Source organism: Quercus lobata, chromosome 2, assembly GCF_001633185.2.
Source record: "Quercus lobata isolate SW786 chromosome 2, ValleyOak3.0 Primary Assembly, whole genome shotgun sequence".
NCBI classification, from domain to species: domain Eukaryota; kingdom Viridiplantae; phylum Streptophyta; class Magnoliopsida; order Fagales; family Fagaceae; genus Quercus; species Quercus lobata.
Window position 1 is genome coordinate 20,830,079 of NC_044905.1, and position 20,645 is coordinate 20,850,723.

Below are 20,645 nucleotides of genomic sequence, written 5' to 3' on the forward strand. Positions count from 1 at the left end.
GCATTTTTCATTTTTTATAACCCAGGCCATAAGTTCCCTAAAATTCTGGAAAATGACCTCTTTACGAAAATTCCATGTCGCCGAAGCTTCCCAAACACTGTTAAACCTGGACAACTCCAAACTGCGTGTAAATAGTTCAGTGGCAAAAGAGCAGCGATCAGAAGAGGCATTAGTCAGTATGTGTCAACAACTAGTTTCCCCTTGGTAGGAAGGGAATTCTTACATGCTTTCCATATCAGGTGTTTCACTTTGTTCGGGGATTCAAGAGACCAGATTTTGTTCCATAAACCTTGTTCATAATCAGGGGGCTCTTCAAGGAGATTATAACCATCTGCCTCCTTCAGAAACCGATATCCATTGTTCATAATTAGGCCCACGCTAATATTTATAACATTGTTTCATATATTGGAAATTCATTATGTTATATTATATGGTATAAAATTCCAATTCATATATGTGTTCAATGGCATTCATATATACACACTTGGAAAGTTGGTATATCTTTTTATTAGCATAATCCCGTTTAATTTTTTATTCGATTAATATTTTAGAAATCCCACCATTAAATTATATGTTATCTTTATTTTTAACATGTATGATAAATTTTGCATTATTTAAATGTTACTGTATTTATTATTTGATCCATAAGTCATATTTTTAAAGAACAAAAAACTTAGAGTCTAAATATTTTATTGATGAGATAACTTTTGATATTTGATCATCATGATATTTTGCAAACATAAAAGGTATAAATAGATAACATAATCTAATGGTGGATTTTTCAAAATCAAATCCAAGGATCCAATATGAATTTGTTAAATGATATAACATTGATAAAAATCACAGCAAAGTATACTTAAACCCAATCCATTTATAATACTACTTTTTTTTCCCAAGAACTTTACTTAGAGTATTTAAATTACTCTTTTTTTTTTTTTTTAATGTCAAATTACTCATTCTTGATTTAGCTTTTAATGTAATTTTTTTTAGAAATTGTGATAAAATGAATTTTTGATGTTTATTCTATTTTTTCAATAAAATATGAAATAATTCATTATGAAAATCTATTGAAAAAGTATTTTTTTCAAATTTTTATTATTATTAAGGCTTACATTTACGTTAATGGTAAGTTTTGGTAAAAGAACATGAATTAGTTTCAAATAAGTTTAAAGGGTTAGACTTAAAAATAGTCTTAAATTGAATGGAGACTTAGTACAAACTTAGAGTAGTTTTGAAAGTGAAAGCTTGGATTTGTATAAAAACAAAAGAGCTTGTTCAGACCCCCAAATTAAAATTACAGCTAAATAGTTTTTACTCTAACTTATGCTAAGTGCAGAACAAGAGTAAAAGAGCGCAAATAACTGATAACACTACCCTAAGCCATATTGATCCATTATCAACAATAAAAGAAAAGCTTAAAGAGTAGGGAAGAGAGATGTAAACACAAGATAACACCGAGACGTGTTATCAAAGAGAAAACCGAAGTAGTCGGCGAAAAAACTCTCCACGACCCTCCAAGTCGAAATCGATCCATTAAAGAATAAAGTTGGAGTACATGAATAACAAAAGACCCTCCAAGCCTAGTCTATCCCATGTACTTGAGCCCTCCAAACTCCTGCTACCAAGTGACTTCTTGGAGCCTTGTCTTCTCTAGCTTTTGAGTCCCACAATTCAGCTCGATTGGATTCGCCAATGAATGGCTCCTTCCAATACTTCCCAACAGCACCAAATTCTCACTTTACACTCAGGACGAGTGTGGTCAGTGTTTGGGTTATTAACCTCTCAAGGATATGGAGATAAAGAGGTAGGAGTTGAGGAAAACCGTAAGGAAATGTGTAGATGATTGTGGGTATAACAATCTCTAATTCTCAAGTGTATTTTCTAGGGTTTTCTCTCTGAAAAGCACTCCTTACAATTTGTGGGTAATGAGGGTATATATATATTGTGGGTAAAGACTTGGTAAAGCAAAACATAACTTTTTGCCAAACAGAAAGTTTTGTAGGTACTTCACAGGATGGCCTTTCTCGCAAGACACTCGCGAAAGCTTCCAGGCTAGCATGACTCTTTATCTTCTAGTCATGTACTCTGCACGTAGCTCTTTCGTGGGTAGGCTTCTCGCGAGACACTCGCAAAATCCATTTGTTCATCCTTTTAGCTTGAGTCTTCACGCTCTCTCACACTCATCTCTTACAATTGAAAACCCACATACATACAGAAAAAAATAATTGAGGAAATTACAATCAAATTTGGCACGGAATTAAAGCCAACCCAAAATAATTGTAAATCACAACTTTACAAAAAGTTAATTTAGAACATTAGACACAAAATTAGAGTGCATTAGTTTAGTCCTTTGTTAAGCTTCCACTTTAATTATATATATATATATATATATATATATTATACTATATGGCTTCTCAAAAAAAAAAATATATTATATAGATTATATAGATCATATATCATCTATAAATTCAACAATCACGGTCGTATGCAATATGCCTCTCACATATCCATGGGACTTATATTATGTATAAATATATCAATCACCTCTTCTTCATTATTCACTCATACAAACATTATCCGTAACCTTCATTATTCTTTTTGTTGTTGTTCTCCTACTTTATTGAGTTTGCAATCATTACAAATTTAGCAATTAAAATTGGCTATCAAAGGCTCATTTGATTCATCATTCATTGAGATATTGAAAGGTTTTAATTTTTGAGATTCGTACTTACTCAAACACGAAATGATCTTTTACACACTTACTAAGCTCAAACATTAACCAAAAGATTTAGATGACGCTGAGACCATCAAAGTAAGAGATAAATGATCAGAAGTAAATGACTATTTTCTCTTTCAGCCCAATTTAACCCAGCCCATTAACTAGGCCAACCATACCCAGCCTATTGTGCCCATAGGCCGAATAAAAATAGGCCAGGACGTTTATGATTCATTGAAGAAGAGTTAGGATGAAAGAAATGATAGATGGACAGTGCACTAGAAGCTAGGTTGGCAAAAGTTTGCTAAAGTCCCCTATAGATCGATGGAGGGAACGATCATCCAAATGAATGGACAAGCTTAATGAAGGGAAAAATTTGTTTAGTCCTTAATCCTTATTGACAGGAAGATCATCCAAATGAATGGACAAGCCTAACGAATGGCAAAGATTTACTGATAATCGAAGTGGGATTGTGAAGTGGACAACAATCTTACACCGATTTTATCACATATACTTCAATTTGGATTTTTTTTTTTTATAAATAAAATATTACTGGTTATTTAATTTGAGCCCTAAATGAAATGAATCTGCTACCTAGTTTAAAAGCATCCTCTAGTAGGAGTAAATTTCATAACATGACAATACAAAAAAATAAAAAAGAAACGTAAAACTTTAAAAGAAAACTACAGGTCCTTCAATTCTCAATAACTATCTTTCTTACACTATGTTTAGTTGTAGTTAGGAAAAAGGAAGAGAAGGGAACAGAGGAAGGGAAGGAGGAAGAGAGAGGAAAAAAAAGAAAATATTTCTTTTTGATACGTTTGGATATAGAAAAGAAAGGAAATAAGAAAATGTGAGTATTCTATCTTTCTTTTGTTTGGTTTGCAAAAAGAAGAAAAATGAAAAATGCATACTTTTACCTTTGTGCCCTTATTAATGATGGATAAATTCATATATTAATATACATATAATTTCTTAAAAGTACCACCGCACATCCTTGATGTGATGGTCACTCCACAAATATAAGTGCTTGTGGAGTGTGAGGAGTAAGGGTCGAGGTTCAAGTCTCCAGGAGAGAGTTTTACACATATATACACTTAAAGTCATACTGTGTCGTGTTGAGAACTATTACTTCTGCGATGCCACTCCCATACTATCATTTTTAGGTATTTATTTTTTTAATAGTGAAAATATAGATTAAAAAATATATAGCTTTGTTTTATGACTCTTTACCCTTTTATTTCAATTGTCCAAGGAGTTTTGTTTTAAAACATCTATTATTGATAGGTATGTAGGGTATGTTTTAAAATTATTGAGTGAAACCTTTCAAAAAAAAAAAAAAGTTATTGGGTGAATTTAAAACTTAAGGCCATGAACTTTGGATGGAAAGCCCAAGCCCAAGCTCTAGAATATTTCTACAAAAGTGTGACTTGCTGGTAGCAAACAAAACTCAAAATTTTCTCCTCTTTCCTTAGCTACAGGTCAGCCAGCACCTTCCTCACTTTTGCAGAAAATACACACTAGTTGCGGCATCAATGGCAAACAAAAACTCCCCAATTTAGTCTTTCTCTTTTCAATCCTTTTCCCTCGATTGCTTCCTTTTTAAGAGCTTAAGAGTTTCAAATTTTATATAGAAGATTAGTTGCTAAAGATAAAAAATTACTTTTGATACTTTCTCCATTGTCTTTTACTGAAAACTTTCTCTTGGGCATTTGAGATGAGTTCGAACTCTGTTTGTGAATGCACGTTAACAGAGTTGTCGTTGTATTTTGGAGAGCGACAACCTAAGCCATTTGCACCAATGGATTCATTCTAGTGGGGTGAAATCACTTCCTAAGGACAGCGGATTTAGGTCTGTGCGGCGATAAGTTTTACTTAATCTTTAATTTTATACACTTTTGCACTTGTCTATTTTGTTTATAAGTAAATCAGCATATCTTGTTTTTACGGATATACTATTGATATTGTTTTGTAATTTTGTTAATTAATTTGAGCAATCTTCAACACTATATTTCCAATAAGGTATACATATTACTATTAGTATTAGTATTACATATTAAAAAAGAAAAGATAAAAATTTGTTCAGGTAGACGCGTTTTAGTTGTTCTCCAAATTATTTTGTTATTATGAGTCTTGCTTCGTAAGATCTTTCTTTTGCAGGTTTTTAAATCTCCCGTGGAACTTTTAACTATATTTTGCGGTATTTGTGTTAGTTGGATGACCCATTGAGGGATTCCCACCCGACATTAGAATTTTTTTAATATGACTTTTCTTAAAACAATTTCATTGTTTGATGCGAATTCCTCTATTTGGCGCACAAAACAATATATAACTTTGGCCATTATAATATCTTACCATAGTAATTGAAAATATTTGCACTACCTTGTGTTTGTTGGATGACCCATTGAGGGAGTCCTGTAAGATGTTGGAGTCAATGTGAAATCCTATTTATGACATAGATTAGGAGATTAGGAAGTACATGCTGATGGTGAATTGGTGATGCTGAATTTATAGATGACTAAAATTTTACTTGTATTATTGAATCATGATGACATCCATAATCCATTAGATATAATGTGGTCTTAACCACTAAATAGCTTTGAGTTTGAATCTTTTTTATGGATATGATAAAATTTTAACTTATAACTTTTATTTATGGTAATTGCTTTTTTTATTATTAGGCTAAAATATTAATTGGTTTCTGGTATAAACAAGATTTGAGACTCATAACTCTTATTTGGTGAAAATAAACTTTACAAATTGAGTTAACAAGAATCCTAGATTTCTTATTCAACCAATTAACTTGAATTTGAAAGTTACATAATCAATAATTAAGAGATTAAATTGAAATTTTCCTAATAAATCAAATACCAAATTAATAATTTAACTATTGGTTGGAGCTTGGGGATGAATTGTAAATCCAAACATCTTAAGTTCAATCTTCAATCCTCACAAGGGTATTCCCTAGATGAGTACTTTTCCTAGATTACCTAATTCACGAATTTGGCAGGGTGGGTGATGCAAACTATTTTAAGGCTAGGCTAAGTTTTAGAAAGAGATTAGATTGTCACCTCTAAGTTGTGTTGAATGGAATGAAAGAAAATCAATTCTTCGAGAAATTTTTTTTGGAACAAAGCTTTCAAGGCTTATTTAAAATGTTATCATTTAGAACTACTGTACCTTTATAATAGTGAGGCTATTTATAGATGCATAGCCTTTGTTTAGTCTCTACTCTTTAAGAGCTCTGACTAACTTAGCTAATATGGCTATTTATAGATGCATATTCTCAGTTTAGTCTCTACTCTCAAAGCATTCACATTGGTGGTGGCAAAAATTTAGCAATTTAACACTATAAAAAGCTAATTTATCTATTTCACACTTTACTTTATAAAACATCCAACATTAGTGGTTTTATTTTAGTATTTAATACAATAAAATAATATATTTATTACAATAAACAACAACTGTCACCACTAACAAGATAAAATAATATATCTTTTAATAATTTTTTTTTTTTTTTTAAGCTATAGGTAGTGCAACAACCAAATGATATGACTATAGCTCCACCAATGCACTAGCTTTTTGTGCCGTTTTTGTTATATCTAGTTGCTAATTTAGCATTTTAACTATATGTGTCCACCAATACAAATGCTACTTTATCTATTTAACAATATGGCTCTACAAAAAGTTACTTTATCTATTTTACTTTCTCACTTTATAGTACACCTAACATCAATGGATCTATATTTTTAGCTATTTAATTAAAATAATATAAAAAATTCATTAAAAAGTAGTGTAAACACAACCAAAAGAGATTTTTATTATTATTAAAAAGCAGTGTGAAAACAACAATTTAATACGTAACATTTTATTATTATTTATTTTTTTTACATATGAGCTATAGTGCACAATCAAAAGTAGCTATGCACTATAGTTGTGAAGCCACATTTTGGTATTTGGTAGTGTTAAAAATAGCAATATAACTTTTTAGCACCACCAATACTAGTGCTCTAAGCTCTATCTAACTTGGCTAATATGGCTATTTATAGATGCATATTCTTAGTTTGTCTCTACTCTCTACTCTCTACTCTCTACTCTCTAAGAGCTTTGACTAACAGTCTAATACAACCAATATTGGCTGTGTATCAAACTACAATAACCTCTTTAACTAATTTGACTCCTATTTTATCTAATACAACTTGTTACAAAGTGCAAATATTTTTGTCTACTTGGGCATAAAAACTTAATTTTTCTATTTAACGTAACCATTTTCAAAACACCAAACGTTAGATTATTAATTCTAAGCTCTATTTCATTAAAATATCAATTTGCTTGGATTTTTTTAATTGTTTCACTCTTTTCACATATCACAATTACTATTCACTCTCTTTCTTTGTTCTCGAAAAACACAAAGAATTAAAAAAAGAAAAGAAAAAAAAAAAGAAAAGAAGAAGACTAAAATGCACAACAAAGTTTGTGTACATTTTGCAGAACGGATGCATAAACTAACGTGTGTGATTTTTAAAAAAAAGGAGAAAACACTATTTTGGTCCTTACATTTTGAGGTCACGGTCAATATGGTCTCTACATTTTAGTAGTAGTCAATTTGGTCCCTGTTATTTTCAATTTGCAATCAATTTGATCTTTATCGTTAACTCACTAACGGAAAATGCCTACGTGGCAAATGATGTGCACAGTTGGAACAATTAAAGCTGATGTGGCTTATAAAAATAATATTAAAAAATGACAAATCATCATTTTAATTATTAAAAAAAATCCAAATCAGCAAAAAAATATATTTTTAAAAAAATTAAAACATCCAAAAATCTTTTCTGGGCAACCAAACATGTAAAAACTATAAACTTAAGAAAAAAAATCACACGAAAGATTCAAGATAAAGTACATCTCGAACCATGGGTAGGAAATCGGATGAGAGAGGTTTGGTGGAGATTGGATGCAACCGGTGGTTGGGTTTTTCTTTCGGGGTCCTTGAAGTGGATCTATGCATAATCAATCTAGTATGTCAACAACACAAAACCCAAATTTGGGTTGTACTTGAAGAGGGGGAGAGTCCTCAATGGATGGTGACGACATGGCAATGGTTCGCAAAAGGCATAACCATGTCCGGTGGATGGCAGCGACATGGCAATGGCTTTCTTTCAGCCCTTGAATCAGTGAGCATGTTTGGCCAAACCGATATAACCCTTGATGGTTTTATCGGCAGATGGAGGAGGGAGATAATGGTCAATTTGGGTTGGGATTTCTGCTTACAATTGCGTGGTGGAGGACATTGCCAAGGGTGGGTTCTTGGAGTGGGTAGTAAAGTTCCGATTTGCAATATTTCCTTTTGTTTTTTGTTTGGTTCTCAAGAAAAACAAAGAGGAAAATGTAGTGGGAAAAACAAAAATCCATCTGCTACTTCTTACGGGCTTTGTATTATAGTTTCGTTTCATTTCATTTTGTTCTTACTTATGTTTTGCCTAGGTTTTATTGCACTAAGCTCTTGTGTTTGTTGAAATGTCTTTATGATATTTATTATATATTCTTTTTCAGTTTGATTGCTAAGAAATGAAATTGTATTTAGAAAATAATTGAAACTACTCTGTGATGGTTTTAGTTTGTTGATATTACTTTTGGTTGATGGAATTTTTTGGGGTGTGATTTTGGTGAGAGGGAAAAAAAAAATTCAGTTTTGCTGTGTTTGTTTGTCAAGAAACTACAAGAATGACAAAGAAAAGAAAAGAAAAATCAAGTATTTTTTTCTTTAAAATTTGAGAAATTAATTTTTTTTCTATGCTGACATGGAATTTTTTTTTAATTTTAATTAAAATTCTTTATTATTTTATAAGTCACATCAGTTTTAATTGTGCCAATTGTGCATATCATTTGCTATGTAGGTATTTTCCGTTAGTGAGTTAACAGTAAAAACCAAATTGATTGTAAATTAAAAATAACAAAGGTTAAATTGATTTTTACTAAAATATAAGAACAAAATTGACCGTAATCCTAAAAATGTAAGAAACTAAACAGTATTTTCGCCTTTAAAAAAAAAAAAAATGACAAGAAGTAAATAGAATATAACTTCAAAACGACATGTCTAATGAAGGCGCCCACCGAAAATCCTTTATTTGGAGGAAAGCCCACGGATTCCTTCTGCACAGAGCTCTTTAAAAATAGCCCTGACGGCAAACCAAACCGTCCCTTCTTCTCTTCGCTTTGTTTTCTCTGCAAATCTCACACGCTAACCAAAACAACCACCGAACCTCATTATGCGTTCCTTTACATCCCTCAAAAGAAACCGACCTTCCCTCCATCAACTCGCCCTCATCCAACGGTTCCAGCTCCGTCCATCATCATCACTCCCCCTGATCAACGCTGCTTCAAATTCAAACCGCGACACCAGTAACCAAGAGAACCCACTTTGGGGTTCGTTTCTGAAATGGGCTTCGGCGATCACAGTCGGGTCGGGCCTAGGGCTCCTATACTGGTCTCACGATAAACCCTTGTTGTCTTTCGCTGATTTCGCTTCTGCTGAATCTACCGTGGATGATGCTGCTTCTTCTTCTTCTTCTTCTTCTTCAGTTTCTGCATATTTTCCCAAATTAGCATTGCCTCAAACCCCTAAGAACCTTTTTGGAGGTATTAATACTATAAAATGTTATTTTGAATCTCAAGGAATGTTTGTGTGTTAGTTTTGATTTGTAATTGTGGTTGAACTTGCAGGTGCATATAGGAGAAGAGTTTTCTTTAACTATGAGAAACGCATGAGGTTGCGAAGTCCTCCTGAAAAGGTATTCTATAGAAACTCAAACCCATGTTGTTTTTCTTTATTTGGATTTAATTCTTTTTTTTTTTTTTTTTACATCTTATTAAGGAAGATTGGATTCAAGTTACATTTGGTGTAATTTATTGAATGCGAATTTTAACAAATCCCACTGTTTCGTTAAATATTCTTCTTATACCATTTGTACTTGCAAAATTTCAAGTTGATCAGAGACAATAAACTATCTCATCAATATGATGTTTAAATTTTTTAAGTTTGTGTAATTTAAAATGGGTTTTGTTAATGGATGCCTTAAGTGCATTAGTTAGTGAACCATTTTAAGAAAGTTTTTATGGGGAAAAAAAAAAATCAACTGATTTTTTGACAGTTTTCCCATTAGAGTGTTAATAAAATGGTTCATTAACAAATGTCCCAAAGACACGTGTTAACGGGACTCATTTAAAATTATGCATAAAAGATGAGTTTATGGATAGTAAATACTATTGATTGACTTGAAGACATGCGTGTATAGAATTTACTAATTTAGAGAACATACATGCAATCCAACAGTGGTATTTTTCAAAAACAATCTAATGCAATAATAAAAAAAAAGGTTATTTAGTTACACCAGGTGTAACTTGATCTTAATCCTCTTATTAATTCACACTACTAGCCAACTACATTAAACTGCAATATATGGTCTTGTGTTCTTTATTATGTTCTTTACCTTTGAGGGCTTGAATTCTTTGGCAGCAGGTTTAGGGTTCAAACTTTATAAATTTTGAAATCTTCAGTTCTGTCGTGAGGCGAGATGCCAAGCTGTTCCGTGAAACAAGATAAATACTTCTCATGTAGCCGTTCTACTCTTCTGCATATTTGGAAGTTTTGAAAATATCTGTTGTAGTATAAATCAATATCTTGTTGTTAGTGTTGATGTTGATGTTAACGTCAATGTTGTTATCATCCCTGTCATCATTGTGTTGTCTTTTATCAATTTTTATAAATCAGCTTGAAAATCTTGGAATATGGATATTTATGTTGCCAAACCTGTTGCTGTGTCGTGAGCTACATGGGATTTCATTCCTAGGTATCATGGTTTCATCTATGAAATTATACATTTTGGATTGCTTGTGTGATGATACTTAGTTAAGACATCATTTTGCTATGTAGTGACCTTTCAATATAATCATTGATGGCAAACCACAACACTAGTTTAGTTCTAATATACTAAATTCAGCCTAAATAAAACAGATTGATTTTGAACTGTTTTTATTCAATATCTAGTCTGTTTACACTTAATTATAACCACTTTAGGTTTGTATACAATTTTCTTAGTGAGACTTGTTTTTGTTTGCATTCTATATGTCTAGACTGTATATTGTACTTAAATTTTGAAACAAACATCTGTCTGATGCAAACCTAACTGTTAAAGCAAATGTTTAATATGTTGAAGATCGAAAACATATTAAATACAATGTTTTTCTTCTGTATGCAACTGAAAATTGTCTGCCATAATTTTTGAAGCCATCTTGGGATGTCTATTTTCAAAAATTTTGATTGGTAAGTTACACAAACACCCAATGGGTCTTGAACCCACGACCTCACCCTCCACTTAGCACTTTTAAGGGTAGGAGGTTCTAGTTGAGTTAGAGCTCATTTGCAGATGTCTATTGGCAAATTATTGTCAATCTCATGTCTTTCAGATTCTAGGATTTCTGCATTGTGCAGTGACCAATTTCTCATTGAAGCTTTATTAAAAATCAAACTTTTGTGCTTGATGCAAACCTTATTATCAAAGCGAATATTTAATAGATTGAATAAAAAGAAAATTTTAAAACTACTATTTTGGAAAGCCAAAACATATTAACTACAATCTTTCTTCTCACATCCAATTTGAAATTATTTTCCTTAATTTTGAAGCTACTTGGGGATGTGTATTTGCAAATCATTGCTAGTCCCATCTTGTCTTTGAAATTCTGCTATTTCTTCATTGTGTCATGACAAATATTTTGAATGAAAAAGCATCAACATTAGAACCAGTTTTTAAATAAAAAAATTTACCAATCTGAATAAGAAACAGTTATACTATTTTTAGCTGGACTGGTGTATGAAATGCCAAACACTCCCTTGATATAGACCTGGACTCTATGTCTGTTTGAACCTAGAGCCTATACATCATATTAAGTTAATTAAAAGCTTACCTATTTCCAGTTGTATTTTTTAGTTAATACAAGTCCCATTAACAATGTCCTGTGCCTTTCTTGCCTGAAGGTTTTTGAGTACTTTGCATCTTTACGGTCCCCCGATGGAGAATTGCTTATGAAACCAGCTGATCTAATGCGAGCAGTTGTTCCTGTTTTCCCTCCATCTGAATCCAACCTTGTTAGAGATGGATATTTGGGAGGGGAAAGAAATCCTGGAGAGTTACATTGTGCTCCTTCAGATTTCTTTATGCTTTTTGATGTAGACAATGATGGACTTATATCTTTTAAGGAGTGAGTAACCTATCTATTATTCTTACATATGTCAATATCTTGTTCTAAAAGGAGGATCTTGGGTTTTCTTTTTCTTTTTCTTTTTTTCTTGAATTAATACAATTTATTAGTCTGTGCATTTTAAAATTTTGCTTCTTTTTGGAGTTTACAGTTCTTATGGTTTGCTTTGTAACAGGTATATCTTTTTTGTGACACTACTCAGTATCCCAGAATCAAACTTTTCTGTGGCATTCAAAACTTTTGACATAAACAATAATGGGTACAATTTCATCCTTTGCACATCGATTGATTTAAACACAAATTGGACATGTCATTTTCTTTGTAACGTTAATATGGCTCTTATATCTTGTTGCTTTTGCTTTTGTGTCTTGTATGGTCAACTTTCTACTCTTTAAACTTCATTATTGGTTAAGCAGTTCATATGATGCTTAGAAATGCTTGGAATTTTGAATTGTAATAGTTTTCCATTTTTCTAAAAAATCTATTTATTTTATTATTATTATCAAATATATATTTTAAAATATTTCCATAGAACAATTTTAACCAGCAACAGCCTTTGCAGGGTTTTACTTTGATCAGAGAATGCATTAGAATACCCCCCTCCCTTCCCTTTCATTATCACCTACCCTTCTATATTTTCTTTCATCTCCATTCACCAACTTGTACTAACATTCCTCTGAAGGAATTCTATTCCCTCTCTTCATGTGTAAGACTTGTAATAATACCTAAAATTTGCTTCAGACCATGTTTCATTTGGCTCCTGGGGTACAACCGGGGGTTGAGGGCCTGTATGATCAACAAGGTTTGTGCTGTCCCTTAGCCCATCATCCATGGACTAAAGTCCAGTTCTTGATGTAATGGGATTGAAGCCCAATATGTTTGGGGATTGTGTTACTTTCAACTAGTTGATGATCTACCTTTGCTCCCACCCCTCTTCTTGCTTCCTGCTGTTTTGCCTTGTCTGCCCTTTGGCCCTTCATTGCTTTTGTTTTGAAATCTGCATCTGCAGTAAATAATTGTGTTTGGAGTTGAGGTTGTGGAAGGCATAGCTGTAGTCAGTTATTTGCTAGCATTTTCTTGCGAATAAAAAATTTATTTTAAGTTATTTATTTTTATCTGCGACAGTGGGTTGTTAGTTGATTACTGTTTTTAGTTATGCAGTAAAGGCCGGATCTTTTATATAATTGATTAGGTAAATAAGGATAGTTTTTTTTTTTTTTTGATAAGTAAAATAATAGGTAAATAAGGATAGTTGTTCCTATTATGATTAATTCCCCCTTCTTGTGTATGTTTCTTTTGACTCAAAAGTATTCAGAGTATGATATTCTTGAGAGATTTTCTTTTCTTTTTATATATGATATATATTATTCTTTGCAAGGTGGAACGGAAGTGATATCAGTGAGCGCTGCAAGGCAGTCCTGATATACTCCTCTGCTTTACCATTTTCTCCTTTGAACTCCTTTTAAATGCATTTGAGGTAGAACATCTTACTTTTGTTACTTGTTACTTGTGATGTGTGAGTATTTGCGTATTTATCTGATCCCCAGACAGTTGGAATAGGCTTAGTTCAAAAAAGTAATATGCATGCAGATGTAATTTATGGCTGCATCTTGTATGAGTGGAATCTATCAATAATTTTAATTATGGAGGATATCTTTGGACTTTGACCTGCCAAATTAGTACAGCAGTATATGACCCATATGTATTTTAACCCCCCCCCCCCCCCTTTTTTTTTTTCTCAAGGCCCTTTCATATTATTCCTTCACAACTCCTCCTTTGAAATCCAATGAGTTCTAGTTTAAATGGCACTTCCTTATCTTATGAGAGTAAGATGACAGCGCAACCACTACATGGTTAGAGAAAATATATCCTCTTTGATAGCCTAAGATTAAGGCAAAGCTAAGAATAAGTGCCTGTGTTAGTTTCAGGTTACTAGTATTTTATTATGTTTTATTTAGAGTCAAGGATATTTTTATAATTCCGTAATTGTTAGTTGTGAATCATAGTTGTGTGCCTTGGGTTTATTTAGATAGGTGGTATTTAGTTTATGGGCTTTTATGTGTGTGTTTTGGTTCAATTCAAGATGGAGTTAATTAATAAAAAATTTTGTGTCTGGAATATTGAGCCACATTGGCCTTATTATGTTTATCTTACAATTCATGTGTATTGTTCACAGATTGTGGGCAGATTCTTTTTAAAATTTCTAAACCCTAAATCCACAAATACTCTTAACTGTAGGCATACCAAAAGTAGGAGCGGTCACAAGTTGGGTTCGGTCAGGTTGAGGATCAACCTGCCAATCAACGAGATAAGATCAGGTTTCAAAACTTGCACCCGTTGTCGATTGAGAAGCCTATGCTCTCTGGCCTGACATCCTTTTTGAATTTTTGGTTGGAACCCTTGGTTCTGTTGGGTGGCTTGTTGACAAAATCTTGTTACGATTTCTTTGCAAAAATTATCTTCCAATAACCGCTCAGCAAAATTCTTCATACAAGATAATGGTGACTAAAGTGGAATTAAATCTGAAATTCAAGGATTTTTCTAAAGACTTTAAAGGAGCAAAGAAGAATTTGAATCAGTTGACTAAGAAGGTAAATTCAATAGAACAAAACTTTGGACAAGCTGTTGGCCATTGTTCTCGGTCAAAGTTCTACTGAAATAACCATAGACCCCTCCTTTAGATCAGTTTCTGGTTCTATCCCAATGTTTCACTCAAACTCAATACATTTTTCTTTCTTAGACTCCAATGGACCTAGCACTATTTAGGGGCCTCCACAGAAGACACAGTAATACATATGGTTCATGCGTCATGTGCTGGCTTTATGGAAGGAAATCAACCTTATCTTCTAACATTATTACAATTTCGAGGAGAACTTAGATTGGCTTATTTGGATAGAGTTGTTAAACTAGAAATTAGTGATAGTTATAGGGAGAGCAGTCCAGAGGTGTTTTTTTTTATTGGTTGCGTAATTTGGAAAGCCTTTTAAATAGTATAGCTCAAGTGAAGAGCGAAAACTCTTTTTTGCAGTTGCTAAACTCAAGGAGACAGTTTGAATTTGGTGGGAAAATATCAACAATCTAATTATGCTGCTATTAGGTATATGGAAAACTTGGGGGAACATGCGAATAACTATGAGTTGTTAGTTAGTGCTATCTAATTACAAACAGAAAGCTAATTTGCAATCACGCAGATGATGCAAGGGAGTTATTTGATTAAGTACAACAACAAGTTCCATACCTTACCTAGCTAAGAAAAAAGTTTTATACCTTAGCTATGAGATTTGGATTTCCATGGATTGAAGCTGTGATAATATCTATGTATCACCAAGGATTGAATAATTTGGCTACAAGTAGACTTTATACCATGGTTGATGTATTGCAAGAGGAGTCTAGAATGAAAGCCTTAATGAGAGCTGTGATATGCTAGAAGTGAGAGTAATTGTGGAGCCCAATTGGGCAAGTCTCAAAGTAATTCTAATGTCTCTAGTACTTCTAATTCTTGTATGAAGTGTCAAACGTCATGATTTTGGCTATATGTCTTTTCAATGTCATTCAACATCAGCTGTTATGCTTGAAAAGGTTAGTTAACCCCTTGATTCTAGCTGAAAAGTAAAGTTTGATGACCTAGATCTAGATGGTGAGGGTATGATAGGCATCATTTGACCACTTTTTACAACTATTAAGCCAGCTGTTCATGTGGAGGAAGACAACCATTACAGGGGAAAAGCATTTCGAACTTTTGTTAAATTTTTTTTAATCATTTTTTTATAACTTTGTTCTTGGGTAATGTACACTGCAAGTTGTACTGATGCTATTTCCAAGATAGTGTTGAAGAAATTGGGATTAAAAGTGGAGTCCCATTTAATTTTTACCATGTGGCAGGGATCATTAAAACACAGTTGAAGGATGATAAACAGTGTTTTAGTCATATTTGAAATTGGCTAGGTTTAAAAAAAGTGTTATGTGATGTGCTGCCTCTTAAGCTTTTTCCTGCACTTTAGAGTCTCACATGGATATGGAATAGTAATACATACCATGTTGGGCATTCCTATATATATATATTATGGGAACAAGTATACTCTCACGTGTGCTAAAGACAGATGCTGAAGTTGATGAGTTCCTTATTTAGAAAGTTGTGCTTACCAATAGGGCTAAAGAGTAAAGACATCCCAACCCCTAACTCGGTGAAGTTGAGCTCTTTTCTGAGGGAATGAGTTGATTGTGCAACCACTGCGTAATGAGGAAAAAAAAACAAAAAAACAAAAATCCTCTTTAGAAACATAAGACAAGGCAAAGTTCAAGAATTAGTGTCACCTTGTAGATAGTTAAGTTGGTTTTTTATTTTATGTTTTGTCTAGAGTCAACAATATTTTCGGAATTCTATAATTTTCGGTTGTGGGCATTAGGTTTTATTTTGTCTATGGGCTTTTGATGTGTGTGTTTTGGTCTCATTCAATTAGGAGTTTGTTTACTAGTCAGAATTAAAAGCCTATATCATAAGGTGGAGGTCAAAGTCATGGGTTCAAATTCCACTAGGTATAGGTGTATAAAATAAATAAATAAAAAAACCAACTTTAACCACAATGGTCAAAGAGTACAGGTTATGGTTATTGATTCGATTATGTTCTGAACAAGATGGTCAAAGGCAAGCTGAGTGCTTCCCTTTAGAGCCTACACGCCATTAGTGAGGTGCTTGCCTATAGAGCCTAGGCAAGCAAGGTGATTGCCTAAGCCAAACAAAAGGCACTGAGACGAGAGCCTCAAGTTTTTTTAGAAGCTTTTTGTAAAACTATTATTAGATTATTAATTTATGGAACCTTGCTTGCCTAAGCCAAACAAAAGGCGCAAAGACGAGAACCTTAAGTTTTTTTAGAAGCTTTTTGTAAAACTATTATTAGATTATTAATTTATAGAAGCTTTTTACAAAACCTGTTATATTAATTAATTTATAGAAGCTTGTTGTAAAACTTATTGTTAGAATGATTTAATAGAGTCTAAAGCGTTTTAAGCCTATTTTGAAATAATTAATAGACCTAATTTCTTCATGCTGACACATTTCAAAAGCACTTGATTATAATACTTGAATACATGAGAATTTATTTTTTTGAATAGGTAAACATATAAGATATAAGAATACATGAGATACATATGATTAAATTTTTATATGTAAAATTATATTTAGTATTTCCACTCACTTAAATCAGGCTAGTGCCTTTTTGTCGCCTCATGCCTCAGGCGATATAAGGCCTTGTTGCCTTAAAGTCGCCTTTTGCCTTTGATTACCTTGTTCTGAAACACAAACTGCATTTGCCACTACAATTTTCAGATTCTTGACTTAAAAAATGAATTTAAACTGATTGAGGTCATATTAACAATGTTTCTGTAGCAGATACCAATTGCACCGTGACACTAATTCTTGTACTTAAAACTGCTTTAGTAACCTTGGATATGCAGGCTGGAGTGAATAAATGAATGATGTTATTTTTTTGAGCAAATTTTAATGATTGATATTTGAAATATTACTTAAAGAAAAAAAATATTGATATTTAACATATTATTTAATGTGATGTGGCTAAGAGTCATTTCAATCTGTTAAAATATACCACAACATCAAAACTTTGATGTATTATTTTATGCATGCTGATGTGCAGATTGGCTTTCTTTTACTCCATTTACTGTGCTCTTCATGCAGCTTTTCTTTTCCCTTCATACTTTGACCTTATATATCCATATTTTATAGGGAGATAGATAAGAAAGAATTCAAAAAAGTGATGGCTTTGATGCGAGCTTGTAATAGACAAGGGGCTCAACACAGGGATGGGCTACGAACTGGGTTAAAAGTCAATGGTTCTGTAGAAAATGGAGGCCTGGTGGAGTGTTTCTTTGGTAAGGACGGAAATGAACACCTCCAACATGATAAATTTATCCAATTTATGCGAGATTTGCACGATGAAGTAAGTCCTTGCACCTTTGCCATACTGCTTTGAACCTTATTTTATTTCATTGGTGGCTAGTTTTTTAGTTGCCAACCTAAGATTAACAATCCTAAATTATGTAAGAAAGAGGTTAAAGATTGGGCTATGATTAGGGATCTAAAACCGTAAAAGAGGAACATACATTATTTTGAATTGGGCCTGTGGCAGTAACTGATACTGAAATCTAGAGATCGGAACAGATTTCGTTATATGTTTAATCTTGGTGCAAATTACAAGGAATTGGGTTGTAGCTTTACATCATGATGAATGGGTGATGATCTCAATGATGTTGTAGCAGTAGTAATACTTGTAGCAAGTCTAACTTCCAAACTAAAACCATAAATCAAATTACATTTATTATCAAATGGCAATCTCCTTTTGTACTCAATTGTACTCGTATGTGTTGATGTACATCACCAAGAAAGGAATAAATACTGATAATGTCTAGAAAGTAATATTAGGAATAAGATGAACATTCAGAATATCACACATAGGTGAACAGATACTACTGTCGTTTTATACAATTCCTAAATTCCTCAACCCAGAAAGGGAATATACTTTCTATGTGGAGAAAAAAAGCAATATGCATGGTTAGGGATTTTTGTCAATCTCACTGTGTCTAGATTGTTATGCTATGGTAGTCTTATTATGGCTATAATTATTTTAATTTTATGAATCAAAAGAAAAGGCATTGTATACATTGCAGCTATCAATTAAAACTGTGCCTAGCGCAATTCTTTAAATGATTTTTGGGAATGCAGGTGAGTAATGGCTTCCCATGAAACCTTTTCTTTGATAGGTGGCTTCCCAATGTAGAAATTTTATGTAGGAATTTTATTCTTTTCTTTCTTCTAAAAGGTTTCCTTAAAAAAAGGATGAGGAGTAGTTATAGTGATCTTGTTTATGCATCAGAAACCCCCCCCCCCTTCCTCCCCCCTCTTCTCTTTCCTTTGTATCATATTGATATCATTTTCAATCAAGTTGTCGTGCTTGCTTTTATATAAAGGTTACTTCAAATGCATAATTGCTAATTGCTTTTGAACTATACCAAGTTACTATTTTTTATGTCGCCACTCTAAATCTCATTGTTTTGAATTTCTTTAGAAGTTTGTTTAATCTCCTAATTGCTGCCGTAATTCATCATATGTGAACATACAATTTAATTTGTAGATTCTGAGGTTGGAATTTGATCATTATGACTACAAATCACGAAGATCTATATCAGCCAAGGACTTTGCACTGTCCATGGTTGCTTCTGCGGACATGAGCCATTTAGGCAGGCTGCTTGATCGGGTTGATGAATTGAACAATGTTCCCCATCTTATGGATATGCGCATTACATTTGAGGAGTTCAAAAATTTTGCTAAGCTACGGAAAAATTTGCAGCCATTTGCTTTGGCCCTTTTCAGTTTTGGAAAAGTGAATGGCCTGTTAACAAGAGATGACTTTCAACGAGCTGCATCTCAGGTACGTACTTTTACCTGTTTCCTTCTTTCTTTCTTTTTTGCTTCTTACTCCACCTCCCCCCCTTCCCTGCTTTTTCTCAAAATTCCTTTCATTTTGATTGAGTTGTTTATGCAATATCAGGTGTGTGGTGTATCCCTCTCTGATAACATGGTAGAAATCATTTTCCACATGTTTGACTCAAATCGTGATGAAAATTTAAGCTCAGATGAGTTTGTAAGAGTGTTATACAATCGGGAAAGGGATATTGCTCAACCTATGCAGGAAGGGTTCTTGGGCCTTTTTTCTAGCTGCAGGTACTGCCAATGATTGTTCCTTTTCTCAGTTGCTTTCTTGATACATGCCTGGGTCTAGGATACTTATCATAGCTGGAAAGATTCCAACCTGTTGTGAAATAGGTAATTTCCACTTAGATTTCACTGTTGTCTTCTTGATCCCTACCTGGGTCAGAGAGTGCATGGACCCTTAAGGATGCTTCTTATATGATAGCTCAAAGGTTCGACCTTGTAAATCAAACAGGTAACTTCTTGCTTAGGAAGTGACTTCACTAGGGGGGAAAAATCACTAGCGAGTGTATCAAATTATAGATTCTGACAATGAACTATACTACAGATTTTGTAGCATAATGTACATTTGCCCACCTTATAATAAAGGATGTAATGTTTCAGGAAGTACAACCTCATTGTGTATCCCTCTTTTGAACAAAAGATGAAAATAGTTATGAAAGTTTTGTTAGGAAGAATTATTCATCTGTAGAGCGTGTCTATGCTTTCCATTTTTTCCCCATCTAACAATAAAATGCTATATTGTGGAATTAAAATGGTATTTGGCCGAAGATTTTGGTCAAGTAAATTTATATTTTTATGCGTATGTAACATAAAATGCCCACCAAATTTGAGGTCATGTTGTACAGATATTCAAATGACAAACAAATATAATAATTTTTTTTGCAAGCCAATATAATAAACAAGCAACTATGGGGCAAAAGCATGAGGGATCCGTGTAGTTTACAATTCACCTCTTTAACCGGATTCCACATGATAATTTTGGTCAGAAAACATCACTGCATTCACTTGCAACTATTCTAAAGTTTTACATTTGTCATCATTCTTCTTTTTCCTTTTTGCTATAAAGTCTGAATCCTTGGGATCGAACCCCTAAAGGGGAAGAACATAGTCACCATTTTAACCAAAGGCTAGGTACATTTGTCATCATTGATATTACTTCGTGGG

General features: G+C 33.0%; 1 protein-coding gene across 1 annotated transcript; it reads left to right on the forward strand.

Moving 5' to 3' along the window:
- Positions 1-8,829: 8,829 nt before the first annotated feature.
- Positions 8,830-20,084, forward strand: LOC115974906 (calcium uptake protein, mitochondrial-like). Its single transcript, XM_031095467.1, has 7 exons — positions 8,830-9,355; positions 9,440-9,507; positions 11,751-11,974; positions 12,150-12,233; positions 17,715-17,928; positions 19,120-19,416; positions 19,537-20,084. The coding sequence occupies exons 1-7, from the start codon at positions 8,986-8,988 to the stop codon at positions 19,720-19,722; spliced, it is 1,443 nt and encodes a 480-aa protein (XP_030951327.1). The 5' UTR covers positions 8,830-8,985; the 3' UTR covers positions 19,723-20,084.
- Positions 20,085-20,645: the final 561 nt, after the last annotated feature.

What these genes read in the sequence shown, in the direction of transcription:
- LOC115974906 (XM_031095467.1), top strand. Translation starts at nt 8,986, where the DNA reads ATGCGTTCCTTTACATCCCTCAAAAGAAACCGACCTTCCCTCCATCAA. An exon ending in CCCTAAGAACCTTTTTGGAG is followed by an intron (nt 9,356 to 9,439) that starts GTATTAATACTA and finishes TTGAACTTGCAG; the next exon opens with GTGCATATAGGAGAAGAGTT. An exon ending in TGCGAAGTCCTCCTGAAAAG is followed by an intron (nt 9,508 to 11,750) that starts GTATTCTATAGA and finishes TCTTGCCTGAAG; the next exon opens with GTTTTTGAGTACTTTGCATC.